We start from the raw sequence: 15,872 nt of genomic DNA, 5'->3' as shown, positions 1-15,872 counted from the left end.
AAGTTATGCCCTGGGGGCATACAAGGTTATTATAGAAAGTTTTGTCGTAGAAACTTCAAAAATGGCTCATTCGAATGGAAATTGAAAGGGCTAGTGCTATTTTAAATAGTCGAAAGTGATTGGAGGGCAACTAACCCCCTCTCACGCCCAGCATTTTCCCGTACAGATTCAATCAAAATTGTGGGATAGCCCTTTTGTTAATGTTATTGCAAAGTTCCAGAACTTATGTCTTTGGGGAGGACAAACCCCCCACGGCCCCTAGGGCAAAGGTTGTAAGTTATGCCCTGGGGGCATAGCCTGTTCTTATAGAAAGTGTTGTCGTAAAGACTTCAAAAAGGGGTCATTCAATTTGGAGAGGGCTAGTGCCCTTATTAATAGTCAAAAGTGATTGGAGGGGGAATACCCCCCCCCACGCCCATCATTTTCCCAAACACATCCCATCAAAATTTTGAGATGGCCATTCTTTTCAACGTAGTTGAGAGTTAAAGAAATCGGGTCTTTATGGATGACAACCCCCCACAGCCCTCAGGGCAAGGGTTGTAAATTATACCCTGGGGGCATATATGGTTTATACAGATAGCGGTGTTTTAGAAACTGAAAAAAGGGCTCATTCGATTGAAAATTGAGAGAGCTAGTGGGTTTTTAAAGTTGCCGTAAAAACTTCAAAAAGGCCTAAAAAAGGGCAAGGGTTGCAAGTTATACCCTTGGGGAATATAAGGTTTTTATAAAAAGCGTTGTCGTAGAAGCTTCAAAAAGGGCTCATTCAATTGGAAACTGAAATGGCTAGTGCCCTTTTTAATAGTCGAAAATGATTGAAGAGCAACAAACCCCCCTCTCACGCCCACCATTTCCCCAATCACATCCAATCAAAATTTTGAGATGACCATTTTGTTCAACGTAGTTTGAAGGTCCGGAAATTATGTCTGAGGATGAAACTCCCCCCCCCAACCTTCAGGGCAAGGGTTTTTAAGTTATGCCCTGGGGGCATACAAGGTTTTTATAGAAAGTGTTGTCGTAGAAACTTCAAAAAGGACTCATTCGATTGGAAATGGAAAGCGCTACTGCCCTTTTTATTAGTCGAAAGTGATTGGAGGACAACTAACTCCCTCTCACGCCCAGCATTTTTTCGTACACATTGAATACAAATTTTGAGATAGCCAATTTGTTCAACGGAGCTTAATGGTCCAGAAATTATGTCTTTGAGGAAGACAAACCCCCCACAGCCCCCAGGGCAAAAGTTGTAAGTTATGCCCTGGAGGCATATAGGGTTTTTATAGAAAGTGTTGTCGTACAGACTTAAAAAAAGGCTCCTTCAATTGGGAGAGGGATAGTGCCCTTATTAATAGTCAAAAGTGATTGGAGGGCGAATGCCCCCCCCCACGCCATTATTTTACCAAAGACTCGCGATCAACATTTTGATATAGCCATTTTGTTGAACGTGGTAGACGGGTCCGGAAATCCTGTATTCTGGTATGACCCCCCCCCCACAGCCTTCTTGGTTAAGACTATAAGTTAGGTTCTGGGAGTACTTAAGGCTTTTATAGAATGTTTTGTCGTAGAAACTTCAAAAAGGGCTCATTCAATTGGGAATTGAGATGACTAGTGCCCTTATTAATAGTTAAAAATGATCGAAGGGCGCCCCCCCCCCACATCGATCATTTCCCCATAGACTTCCGATCAACATTTTGAGACAGCCATTTTGTTCAACGTAGTTCAAAGGTCCAGAGATTATGTCTTTGAGGATGACAAACCCCCCACAGCCCCCAGGGCCAAGGTTGTAAGTTATGCCCTGGGGGCATATAAGGTTTGTATAGAAAGCGTTGTCGTACAAACTTCAAAAAGGGCTCATTCAATATGGAATTGAGAGGGCTATTGCCCTTATTAATAGTCAAAAGTGATTGGAGGGTGAATGCCCCCCAAGCCCATCATTTCCCCTAACATTTTCGATCAACGTTTTGATATAGCCATTTTGTTGAACGTAGTTGGAGGGTCCGGAAATTATGTTTTGAGCATGACAACCCCCCCTTATATGCCCTAGGGGCATATAAGGGTTTTATAGAATGCGTTGTCGTAGAAAATTCAAAAAGGGCTCATTCAATTGGGAAATAAGATGGCTAGTGCCCTTATTAATAGTGAAAAGCGATCAGAGGGCAAGTGCCTCCCTCGCAGCATTTCCACAAATAATTCCGATCAACATTTTGATATATCCATTTTGTTTGACGTAGTTGAAAGGTCTGGAAATTATTTTTTTGAGTATGACAACCCCTCCCCCCCCGAACCTTAAGGACTATTATTTGAAGTCTATCCCTGAGGAAATATAATGTTTTTATATAGAGCGGTGACGTAGTAGACTTGAAAAGGGTTCGTCGTATTGGAAACTGAAAGGACTTGCGTTCCTTCAATTTGTCGAAAGTTATTAGGTGGAGAATCACCCCCGCCCCATGTCCATTATTTCCCCAAAATATTCCTATCAACATTTTGATATGACCATTTTGTTGAACATAGTTGAAAGGTCTGGACATTATGTCTTTGAGGATGACAACTCTCCCCCATAGCTCTCAGGACAAGTGTCCTAAGTTATGCCCTTGGGGCATATAAGGTTTTTATAGAAAGTTTTGTCGTAGAAGCTTCAAAAAGGGCTCATTCAATTGGGAATTGAGATGGCTAGTGCCCTTATTAATAGTCAAAAGCTATAGGAGGGCGAATGCCCCCCCCCCCCGCACCCATCATTTCCCTAAACAATTCCGATCAAAATTTTAATATAGCCACTTTGTTGAACGTAGTTGATGGGTCCGGAAATTATTTTTTTGAGTATGACAATCCCCCGACAACCCTAAGGGCTATTGTTGTAGGTTATGCCCTGAAGACATATAATGTTCTTATGGAAAGCGCTGTCGTAAGAACCTCAAAAAGAGTTTATTCGATTGGAAATTAAGAAGGCTATTGCCCTTCTTAATAGTCGAAAGTAATCGGAGAGAGAATCACCCCCGCCCCATGCCCATCATTTCCCCAAACATTTCCGGTGAACATTTTGATATGACCATTTTGTTGAACATAGTTGAAAGGTCTGGAAATTATGTCTTTAAGGGTGACAACCCTCCCCTCATAGCTCTCAGGACAAGTGTCCTAAGTTATGCCCTTGGGGCATATAAGGTTTTTATAGAAAGTTTTGTCGTAGAAGCTTCAAAAAGGGCTCATTCGATTGGAAATTGAGAGGACTAGTGCCTTTTTTTATTAGTCGAAAGTGATCAAAGGGCAAATACCCCCCCCCCCCATGCATATCATTTCCCCAAACACTTACAATCAAAATTTTGAAATAGCCATTATTTTCAGTGTATCAGAAAGGTCTGGAAATTATGTTTTTGAGGATACAAATCCCCCCAGCCCTCAGGGCAAGGGTTGTAAGATATGCCAAGGGGACATATGAGGTTTTTCTATAAAGCGTGGTCATATAAACTTTGGAGGGGGCTCATTGTATTAGTAATCAAACGCTCTAGTGCTTTTCTTAAGAGTCAGTGATCGGAGGGCAGCTACCCTCCAATGAACAAAAATAGAATCAAATAATCTACCAAGCATACAGCTACCACAAATCAGTATCATTAAATAAATGAAACCCAAAACAAACAGAAATTAAAATAAATAATAGAGTCAAACTCAAAACGAGCAGAAATTAATGAGTAGGGTTCTAAACCCCGTGCTTTCTAAAAGCCAGAATATAATTTGTACTTTACTGAAAAAAGATTATTTTAAATGTTTTCAATTTTATAACTTTAAGAAATCAAAAATTAATTAAGATTTTAAGGAAAGAATATCAGCATATGTATATTAGCTGAAAATGCACATTTTTTTTTCATTAAATTCATTTGAATTTTTTTTAGAAAAATACAAATTATATTCTGGCTTTTAGAAAGCATGGGGGTTTAGAACCCTGCTCATATTACTTTCTGCTCGTTTTGAGTATGATTCTTATTTATTTTAATTTCAGTTTGTTTATTGATACTGATTTGCGGTAGTCGTATGCTTGGTAAATTATTTGATTCTATTTTTGGTTTAATGGAGCTCTTTACTTTTTTCTTAAACTTATTTTGTGGAAAGTTTTTTTTTAATTAATCACAGTGAAATAGAAATGTGTCTCTGTTAGTTCAAAATTGAATTTTTTTTCTTCTGCCGGACAACTTTCTAATGCCACTACTAAGAAATGAGCAAAGGTAAATCCCCAGTTTCTTCATTTATGAAAGAGCTATTAAAGTTTAAGAAGCAAGCGTGATACCGTACCTTAACCTCAGTCTTAAACATAGGAAATGGGGTCAGAAACGCAACAAAATCTGAAATACAAATGACCTATAAAAGTAGATTGAAGCATATACGGATCCGTGAGAAATTGTTCCTTTTTTTAAATATCCTATTTATTTATTTTTTATTATTAGTTTAAGAAGACATTCTGGCAATGGAGCTAGGGAACCGTCGCATATCTTAAGCATCCCAGGCAGGAATAATATTCAGATTTTCAAAATGCAACTTGATACTAACTGGTTAAACAAAGAGGAATCCGTGTCAATGGAAACCGAAACTCTAAAAACTGGGATTTTGATAACAATTTATTCTTCAAAATATTTTCTACTTTAGTTTATTCCAAATATATAAAAATTACCAGTTCTAAAAATTTCATTTATCAAAATTTATGGGTTTCAACAAACGTGCATGATGTTAGAACACATCCAGTACAGACATAAGGTCTTGATGCGAGTATAATTTCATGGGTTTCAGTTCGATCGGAAACAAAAACTTCGGCCGATTTTTGGGGAATGTGTGCCCACAATATAACGTTTATTTTTTTCATTGGGGTACCCTTGGTCCAAGGATTTACGTATGTAAGTTTCAAACCGGTTAGAGATAAGTGTTTTGGCCTCTGCTTGGGCCCCTGACATCCATACCCTTTTCTAAGAAAATTGAAGTTTTCTTTTCCGGGGGGATTCCTGAAATTTTCCAGTCGATCTTACAACCAAGACCTAATTTTCCCGACTGTTTTCTGCTTTTGAACAGGGTGCAGACATTACTGCAATCAAGGTTGTATCCAGGGGGAGGGTAGAATTTTACCCCCCCCCCAGCCTCGAAAGGTTTGTCCGACTCTTGAACGTAAAAAAAAAATGAAAATAAACAAGTTTCTGATGCATTAAAAAAAAAAAAAAAAATGTAACACTTTATTAAAACTTTTAAAAGTTTTTTTGGGGGAATCCCGACTCATTTAAATCCTTTTTTTTTAATGTTGCATTATTGCTAGTGGACAAGCCAAACCTAATCCGAGATGTTTGAAAACAGTGGCAAAACTAGAACTACCTTAAAAAAATAAAGAAACACAAGTTCCAAAACTTATTTTTTGTTGAGAAATTGATCACAATTAACAAGCTATAAAAATATTAAACCTTGAGTCTTTTAGCTCTAATTTTTTTCCCTTTGCGTCTAAGTCAGAATCAGAGTTGTGAAATCGTTCACGTATCTTGACTCTGTCATTAAAGACAGAGGATATATCGAAGCTGAAACTCAGTCCCGTATCGGGAAAGCCAGCTCAATCATGGCCTGACTCTGTAGCTCCGCCTGGTCGAAGCCCGGCCTTAACAGCAGAAAAAAGGATGCGTTTTTGCAACACCACTGTAAGCCAAGTTCTTCTCTACGGTACTGAGACCTGGCCTGCTGCCGTTTGGGTCCGAAAGATTATAGACTTGGCTCAAACCAAGTTTCTCAGACAGAAGAATCAAAGGGATCTAGTGGTATGTCTTCGTCTCCAACTCCCAACTACTGTCACTTACCAACCTGACAACTAACTTACGTCAGCTCGCAGCATGAATCCTTCGGTGGCTAGGCCACCTAGCCCGCATGCCAACAGAAACACCAGCCAGAATTGTCTTTAGTTTCGATCCCTCGACACATGGCTAGTAATGCCCGCGTGGAAGGTCTCGTTCTAGATGGATGGACAGCCTTGGTCACTTCCTGTCATTGATCAGTAGCACCCCAGACGAAGCTATCATACTAGCTGAGGACCGTCTGGACTGGAGGTGACGAGTGGCTTCGGTCCCTAAGTTGAATTTTGCCCCCTCGTTCGTCTCGTCGGTGGTCGGGATTATACCGAATTCGTTTTGTAAGATTCGAATGGTTTAGGTTTTCACTTAGGTACCTAACCTGTCAGGCATTGCAAATCAATATAAGCCGAATGCGGAATAATAAAACTCAGACTGATCCATCACAAAAATCTCAGCTGAATTTAAAGAAACAAATATTAAAGATTGTTTTTTAATGTTTGTTTATTCACCGTTGATGATGGAATATTAAAATTTATTATATTTTTTTATGTGTTTTGTTTTCGTCCCCACGATGGGATGGCCTCCCACGCCCCTCCTGCCCAGCATTTCTTTTTTCCCTTCCTTTCTTTTCTTTCTTGTTTCTTAGGTTTTTGTTTTCATTGTTAATCAAGTTGATTTTTTCTATTATTACTATTATTATGATGAGATGTCTTGTTTTGTCTATACCCAATCTTACGAAATCTGCTCTCTATTGGGGGTTAATGTTTTTTGTATTTTTAAGTATATTAAATAAACAAGTAAACCACCAGCAGGAGCAATAAGTCAAGGCAAGTCAGAATCGCTTATATTTTGGCTGAAACCAAAACGTGATATATAGTTTCGCGTCTTCTCCAATTCGTCTGGGGCGTTATCAAAGCCAAATCTTTCAGTTCATTGTTTCGTTTTCTATTCTATGTCAGGTTTACTTTCTTCTACTTTTGCTCTCTTTAAGTCTGATTCATTACCCAGATCAAACATTTCTGCTCTTTTTTTAAGCTTTTGGGAGTAGGACTCATCTTTTGTCAAAGTTCACATATTTCTATTCTGTTTTTAATTCTTCATAACAGCTGCTAGACAACCTAAACCTCACAGCTCTAAGATTTTCCCCCCCGCTATTATGTTAAGCATAATTATCATGTCATTAACTTTATGACGATTTACGCAATAGCTAAGGCTTAGTGAAGAGCCCTTTTCTCGATGGTACGAGTATTGCTTCTGTAACCCTTTTTTAGGTGACGCCGACCAAAAGTCGATGTGACACTTTACGTCCTATCAACGTAGATCTAACTGATTACCCTACTAAGCTCAAAGTGCACATTTAAAAGAAATTGTCACATTAAGACTGGAGTAGTTTCAGCTATTTTCAGCAGCCATATTAAAGATATCTTGTTTGTTTGGCGTTTCAGATCTTTTTTAAGCGAGGCATAATAAAAAGATGGGAAAAAACAAACAAGACAGAGATGTGCACTTTTGTCTAAGGAGGGCAGTATTATATGCAATTGTAGCACCTATTGCCTAATTAGATAACTTTGTTAGGTTATCTAATTAACAGGTAAACAGTAAACAGGTTAACAGTAACAGTAAACAGGTAAACAGGTCAAGAGGTAAACAGTAAGAAATTAGGTAAACCATTTTGGGAGCTGTTTACATCTTTCTTACTTCTAAAACGATACTTTAACTTTCAAACCAAGTTTCTTTAACTAAGGAACTGCTTCACACCGAAGAACTAGATTCGGTTTGTTTTCATTTTTCCAATACTCTGTAAGTAAATTGTGACGTTAAAACGAGTAGAAATTATTCGATGCATAAGGGAAACCACTATTTTCTTCTAGTTGAGGAAGACCTAATTGGGTTTCAATCTTTCAAAAACTTTGCTTTCATTTGTTCTTTTGAGCAAAAGTGATGAAATAAAATTATAACCTGCTTTTTTGGTTTTTGTAAATTCAAAGTTAGACATATCAATTCGTTATTAAAGTTCAATTAACTTTTATTATATTGCTAGACTTCCTATATCTAGGAAGATGTCAATCCTTAAAAGACTAATCTTAAGGCTTTTCTTTGGTCGATAAAAAAGAATAATGATAAATAGGCTATTACTTAAACGCTAATAAAAAGTAGACAATTTGTAGGGAGCTCAATGTGTATACGTATTTCTTAGTAGCAAGCCACACTAAATGTACAAACTAAATATGCGTTATTTCTCTCGGCTATTCCTTTTTAACTATACATACCTCGGGAAATATTTTTGGTTCTACTATTTGATGCAGTGGGAAAACAACTGCACACAATCCAAGACTAAATTCTACCTAAAACAGCACATAAGAGGTATGCACGCGTCAATCGCGATATGTCGGGCAAATTATATAAGGAAAGCAAACTAAACATGGTTACTCACATAAAAGATTGTAGTTTGTATTTTTACAAGAAGTATTTCTAATTTATTCCGTCAACATTATCCTATCCCACAGCATATAAATTTCATTTTCTTACTTTTAACCTCTAGGCTAATTCTGTTGTACACATCAATACGTACTTGGTTTCGCTATAGTGAATACGGTCTCCATTGAGATTTACGTCTAGTCTAGAATAGAACAGTGTTTCATAACCATATCCATTAGATTCGTCAATAGAAAATAACCCTAATACAGCCCTATACAGCATAAGCCAAGCAGGAAAAGGCAACTTTGATATATTTTAAATAGGACCGCCAATCAGGGAAATGGAAAGGACAAGAGTGAGTTATTGCCCCCCCCCCCCACCTTTAGATTTCACAATGCCTTTTTTTTTTTTTTTTATTGAGAAAATATTTGTTTTTCCATTTAAAACCCCCGTCTTCGGGAAACCATGCCCCAAACTGACATTTTCATGCGTTAGGGTTTGCTTGGCTCAGGTACTGTTGGATGTAAGTTTCAAGCCGATACAAAACAAAAATTATCTAAGCATATTTTCGAGCCCGTACACTCATTTGACTATGCAACTATTATGAGCAAAATGACTGTTTGCTATGGAGGGCTAAGGAGTGCTCAGAGGCCAAAAAGAAGACAAGAGGAGATATGTGGCCCTTCGACCCCTTTTGGTCCTTAAAAAAGGGCAACAGTGCTTTCTATTTTCCAAGCGAGTGAGTACCTTCCAGAATATTCCACACTAAGTGACCACACCTTTCATATCAAGTGTGTACGCACAAAAAAAAACACACAGAAGGCTCACTGCTCTTACTAAATCACTACTATTGCGGTGACCGATAAAGCTAAGAGTCAATAAAGTAGACTGGGATGGCTGAGTTCTCTGTCGGGCTCCGTGTTTTAGTAGTTTCATGACAAATACTAATACAGAAACTAAGATAGCGCTAATCTGAGTCAACCGAAATGATCCACAGAATTCTTGACCCCAATCAGGAGGTTCTATGACAAATCTAATTGGCTGAAATTAACGCTAACTAAATCCAGGTATTGTTAAAGTCTCATTTCTAGGGCCTTCACCAATTCTTTGCAGATGCACGATGAAGAAAAGAAAGAAGAATGGGTTTTACAAATGGTAAAACCTAAAACATCACGGACTGATTATAAGAAAAAGGATTTATTATGGATCCTATTAATCTAGAAATAAAAAAGCTACACAAAAACGAAGTTCAGAACATAATCTAGAAGTAAAATTGGCAATTTTTATTTCATTTCAGGAGTGGCAGGTGGCCGAGTCCCAGGGAATGCTGCTTGAGGTGCAGTTTGCCCAGGTATCGTGTACTGAGGCTTAAAGCTGGTAATATCAATACTTCCAAAAGGACCAGGAAGGTGACCATTAGTCACTGAAGCTGGAAACATGTTCAATGATAGACCTGCAAAAAAATTATTTCACATAGTTCGCTAGAATAAGGGTAAAAGTGCTACACTGATTAACAAGCTCATATATCGAACGAAAAAATTCTGTAAAACAAACATCAAAGAAAATTGACATTGAAGATGTATTTTTTCAGTTTTATAATGCCAATCAGTACTTGCTTGATTGAACCACCCTCCCTCCCCCCACCTATCCCAGACACACATTAGATGTATAAATGTGTCCGTGTTTCCGCATTGGTAACATATTTAAGCATACTTTAGGTAACTCAAATTGGCTTCTAAAACTAAGAGCTTTTTGTATACGATCACTTAATTTTTATTTTCAAAATTATTTCAGAATTTCCATTGTTGCAAAGGGCCTTGCCGCTAAATCCTTAACAAAAAGTTGACGATTTGGTTTCTAAATCACTTGGCGCTACCTTGTGTTTATTTGTTAAATTAGGCTTAAAACAGAAACAGAACCAGGTCTGTCAAATACAGGTGACCTGTTTCTGCTTTCTGTTCGGTTTTTGGAAAAAACAGAACAGAAACCAGCTGTTTCTATAAAATAAACAGCTGTTTTAACCGATGATTTTGTTTTCGTTTTTCTTCCTCTTTCTTTAGGATGTCGCACCCTGTCATCTATACTGGGCAAGATTATACGCTGCAATTCCCAAACCGGCGTAAAGAAACCTCCACGAAACCGTCCGATATTCACTAATCCATCTCTTTTAATCGACCACATCCGCATACAATACGACCCCGACTGCAGAGGCGATTCTAAAACCTATCAGAGGACCTGGACACAGCACGGTTTTGTTCTTGTCACTTGAAGATGTTGAACAACGGAGTATGAAATAGAAGGAACACAAACTGAAGTTCAAACTTTGAACTTGTCACTTAGATGCCTGCTCACTCGGTATACTCGTGGCAAGGACCACAAGATGACCGATAGCAGACACTGTGAACTCCAGGATGTGACTCTGACTCCAAAAGCCGAACGGATCAATTACCAAAAAGAACAACAATTCTGGTAAGCAGCACAGTGGGAGGTGAAAAAAACCCTTTAACCTGGCAGTATTGATCTCAATTTACAAAAAGGGGACTAGCTGTAAATGTAATTTTCCGAATGAGCCCCTTATCGTCTCTCTACGACCATCCAGTGACCCGCTACCGTCTGGGAGAATAAAAGAAGAAGAAAAAAAATTAAAAGGAGACAGATCAGTGCTATCCATGCTAAAATACAATTTTCTTGGTTTTTGGGCCGGGAACTGTAAACCTCCGGCTAGGGGTTTTCGACTATGGCAATTTCAATGGTGTACTTTTTATTTCGATCCAACGCCATTTCCGAGAGATGTCGGAGTTTTTCTGGAAAATAAGGGAAATTTGTTTTGTGATCAAGATTTACATTGAAGTTTAACGTGGGTAATAGTAAGCATCGCCGAACCAGCATCATATAATTTGTTTGCATAGAATAGTTTTTCTAAAAACTTGTTTCAAGTCTAAGTCAACGGTAGTGCAAGCTTCTTACTCTGTTTTGGACCAACTTTAAAGGAAATATTGAGCTCCAGGTTCTCAATCTCCGAAGAATATCTTAGAGTTAGACTAGAGCTTCTTCTTAGCTGACAAAGCATTAGTTACAAGAACTAGCTAGATAAATAAAATATTTAATTACCAACTGGCCATTTCGTCGGCACTCAATAAGATCGACGGGAACTCTCTCCTTATTGGCTTTGACTATGTTTTCCGTATTCCTACCTGCTATAGAATCTGATCTTTCGACAGAGGGTTTTAGTCTTGTCTTGTTTGAAAACAGAGTCAATTAATCACTAACTTCAATCAGACTCTCTAGTTCTTTCGTATTTCTATTTTTGCCTAAGGGAGCGAGTTCACATGAGTTGCTAAGTAAGCTCGTGAGTGACTGTCTGGCCGCCACTCTCTCAACTAAAGTCATTCTTCTATAGGCAAATGGACCCAAGTAAGCGAAACGTTGGTAACACTCCAGATTAAATTTAGAGTTGTGAATGAAGTACTTCTGCAACTGGACCAAGAGGTGATCCTTGAGACAATTTTCGAGATGGTTCGCCGATCTCGCCTCGTAAACCTTACCAGCCTGTACGCTTCGCTCGATATTGTGTAGATAGATCCACTGGCAATTTTATTTGCCTCTTCAGAAGAGCACAAAAAACTAGATGTGCTCTGAAGAATCAACCATTCCTGCTCGGACAGATCTAGTTCTCTGATCTTAATAACCCGAACATTATTGGTCATAAAATTTCTGGAGGGTAGACTTTGTCTGGAGGGAGGAACTGATCATGGTTTGTATGCTGTTCCAGCGAACTTTCTTGTCATAAGGGATATGGCCATTCAGCCCTATGTCTTTTCAAAGCCCTTTAAATATGTCATATTGGATATTCAATTTTTTTCAATAACTCCAGGGCTTACGCAACTTCTACAGTGCAGCAATCATTGACACTGGCACTATGTCTCTAGTGCTACTTTCAGAGTCAGATGCAGTTTTGACCCACTCGTCAAGATTATTCATATCAGACGCGGTGTCAGCAATATCCTCATCTATGACATCGCGTAGGTCATCTTCAGCTGCACAAATCTTTTGCTCTCTGCTAGAGCCTTCTTTTACTTCATCATCAGATTCACATTTAACTACTTGCTCTACCTCAATTTCTCCCTAGAACTTGAGAGCATTGGTTACACACAGGTGAAGGAAAGGATCAAAGCATTAAGACCATTCACCCCCCCCCCCCCCAGATAACAGGTTTTAACAACGTTTAAACTAGAGTCAGATACTACACAAAATACTTTGTCCTCAATTGCATATTTTTTCATAGCCACTCTGATAGCTGCAAGTATATTTTAAGCTGTGTGTCTAACTGTCTAGCGGTTGAAGTGTAATATGCAACTCTGGACGGCCAAATGTCCACTTATTTTCTTGGGGTAGTGCAGAGTTACTGCAAGGTTGCCCCCTCCTTATGAATATAGAAAGAACTATTTAAGGCAGTTTTAAGGCTCAGCTCACTTCAGACCAGGGATGGCTAACCTTTTCTGATCACCTGAGTTTATTCACATTCACAGCAATGCATAACCTTTTCTGATCACCTGAGTTTATTCACATTCACAGCAATGCAAATTCAAGCTTACTCTTGACCTTTTACTTCTCTGAATCGTTTATTCCTTATTATACTAGACCACACTTGACTTGTTTCCTTTCTTTTCGTTTTCTTCTTTTGTTATCCAGACGCTTCGGCTTTCGCCGCCAGATAGCAGCACACAAGTTCGCTGACCTCTATCGGCTAGACAATAGAGCAAACTCAAGCGCTCGGTAAAATGACACAAACAGAAAACAGGAAAAAAAAGAAACGGAAAAAACAACAGGTTAAGCAAAAACAGAACAGAAACAGGTCCGACAAAAACATGACCTGTTTCTGTTTTCTGTTGTTTTTTATGAAAAACAGAAACAGGATAGACAAAAACAGAAACAAAAACAGAAACAGAGCCAAGGCTTAGCTCAAACATCTCTAATGGTAGCCAAAAAATATTGGATATTAGGTTATATTTGTAATACATTACTTTCTTACAAAGACAATCTTTGGCACAGCAGCACACTTACCTTCTGCATAAAAAACTGATGAGCTGCGCCATATAAATTGATATATTTGCAAATAAAGCTTAAAAGAATAAAAACACCTATTAAATCTGTTACACCCGGTTTATCAAAATCCCGGAAAAGGACCAAATTAAACAAAAAATTGGGGGCACTGGAAAAATGTGGACATTTCGTAAGGATTTGGACTCTAAAGAGCCCTCTGTATACCTACATATGCATCAAAACAAAACAAATTAAGAAAAAAAAAAAAAAAAAAAAAAAAAAAAAAAAACATCCTACTCACTTAGAATCGGGAATTTAAAGCGTTATTTGCTAGGGCGTGCTAAGAACATATTTACGATATCTACTTTTTTTAGATTTAAACCGTTTTTCATTGAGTATGAACTGCCACTTCAGAAACTATACATTGTGACTAGCTTGATCTACCCATATGAAAGTTCTTTTTTCATTGTACTTCAGAGCTTAATAAGTTACAAGTCCTCATTTTACAGATGAAAATTCTTGGTATATTTATCTATCAATATAAGTTACCAATATTTTTGGTTAGTGTTAAGATTTCTATGGGTTACAAGGTTATCTTTTTTTTTTTTTTTTTGAAGGAAATTTATTCTGATACTCAAACTGCATTCAATAGAACACAATAATTATTCTTATTAGTAGCAGTTAACACGGGGTACATCTAAATTGTTCTGGTCAATAGGTGGTTAAGTAGCTATTTGTAGAAACTCTCATGAAAGTTGGACCGAGGCACACGGAAGTATATGAGGGCTAAGTATGGGATACGACCACAGCTATGTTGAGGCACAAGTACCTTGCAAAAAAAAAGAAAAAAAGATCTGCTTACCAGGTTGTTCTTGTTGCTGTTGCGGTTGTTTGTTTGCTCCAGCAGCAAGTCTTGATAGGATGGATCTTTCGGACATATACAGTCGTTGGGCAACTGGAGTCAAGCGTGCAAGACTCGCGGGAAGTCTAGAAACGTCGGATTTCATGTCAGATAAAAGCTCTTCCAGTTGATTGAGAACCTAAAGAATGAAAGTGCATCTATTATTTAATGTAATTCTTAACGTTTGATTAATTGTAAATATAACCACAGTTAACTTTACTATATAATTTAATTTACTAAATTGTGTTTATGGTTTCATTTATAAGTTACACTGTATAATTTATATTTAACGTTAGTACCAGGGAACCAAGTTTCGCTTGGTGAAGCGAATTTTAGGCATAAAAAATGTGTCCGGTGTATATCTTTCAGTAAAGAAACTCTCGATGTAGTGTGTCTATCCAACTACTGTTCGTTCCTGGATTTGAAAAATTTGGTTATTATTGTAAAGAAACGTGGAAAATCAAAACTAAATAAAAAAAACAATCAAACAAGAACACATTAATCACAGCCTGATTTCCGATTACTCGGATACTAAGACAATCAGAACTTCGTTTTCGATTACTAGACTAGAATCAAATACTTTTTCTGAGAGACTTTAGACTACTGTAAATGCTATAGTTTATTTATTCTAAAGATAATAACCCAGCCCTCAACGGCAAATAATTTTTAATACTGTTCCGCGGAGAGATTTCCACTAGGTATGTTAAGATTCAAGCCTGGGTTGAGAAGAGACGCTAGAAGGGACGCTAGAACTTCTAATTTCCATTCCAATGAGATTTGAATGACACTTTGGATACCTGAAAGAAGCTGACACCTGGGATTTGACGTGTAACTCTTCGATTTGATTTGCGCAACAGCAGTTTGATAGAAACACTACATTGAGGGTTTCTTTACTGAAAAATATTTCCCAAAGTTTAACGCAAAGATACATTAAAGATACCTGAATAGGTTGGTTTAACATTTTGTTTCATTTAGATTAGTAGTTACCTCTGTCTCTGAATTTAAAAAGAGCATCTATGATAATCTTAGAGAAGAAAAAGAGGAATAACAATATGAACATTTTTATATTAATTTTTGTTTTGAAAAGAAGGTATATATAACTACACAGCATTATACACGGAGTGCATTGGGGACAGGGATAGAAAACTCAGAGAAAGTGCAATTTCAAGTTAAAGGCACTTTTTAGTTTTCTGGAAGAGAGTGAGATCACCTCCCCTACGTGCAAGTATGGCTCAAGTGATACTTCCGATTAACTCGCTGATGAAGTATGTGATTGGATTCCTGAATATATAGGTACAGCCAAGGGTAAAACAGAGAAACAACTTTGCTTTTTCTCCTGTCATATACAAGTTATTTATCTCTTGGCTTTTTATCTCTGGGTGCCTCTGGTGGCACAGGAGGACCTAAGGTCTAAGGTAATATATATATACACACACACATATATATATATATATATATATATATATATATATATATATATATATATATATATATATATATATATATATATATATATATATACCCGTCTTGATGTTAGATTTTACCCAGATAAGATCTTGCAAAACAGAAGGATAAAGAAACGAAAAATAAATAATTAAAAGATAAAAATAAAACAGACAAAAAAATTAAAGGACAAAAACAAAAGCAACTGTGCGTGTTACTCGAATTGTTTATATATATATATAAATATATATATATATATATTTTATCTT

At 37.4% G+C, this 15,872-nt stretch overlaps 1 protein-coding gene across 1 annotated transcript in view; it reads right to left on the bottom strand.

Annotated features, from left to right (window-relative positions):
• Nucleotides 1-9,403: 9,403 nt before the first annotated feature.
• Mi-2 (chromodomain-helicase-DNA-binding protein Mi-2 homolog) overlaps nucleotides 9,404-15,872 on the bottom strand; it is a 155,925-nt gene continuing 149,456 nt past the window's right edge. Inside the window, exons 30-31 of the mRNA XM_089093591.1 lie at nucleotides 14,122-14,299; nucleotides 9,404-9,669 (exon numbers count right to left, since the gene is read on the bottom strand). Of these exons, the coding sequence (XP_088949717.1) occupies nucleotides 9,500-9,669; nucleotides 14,122-14,299 (348 nt within the window). The 3' untranslated portion in view covers nucleotides 9,404-9,499. The remainder of the gene's footprint in view (nucleotides 9,670-14,121; nucleotides 14,300-15,872) is intronic.

Source organism: Artemia sp. Qi Xiang Cuo, chromosome 8 (genome assembly GCF_049724085.1).
Source record: "Artemia sp. Qi Xiang Cuo chromosome 8, ASM4972408v1, whole genome shotgun sequence".
Taxonomy (NCBI): Eukaryota; Metazoa; Arthropoda; class Branchiopoda; order Anostraca; family Artemiidae; genus Artemia; species Artemia sp. Qi Xiang Cuo.
This window is presented reverse-complemented; position numbering and strand designations above follow the sequence as displayed.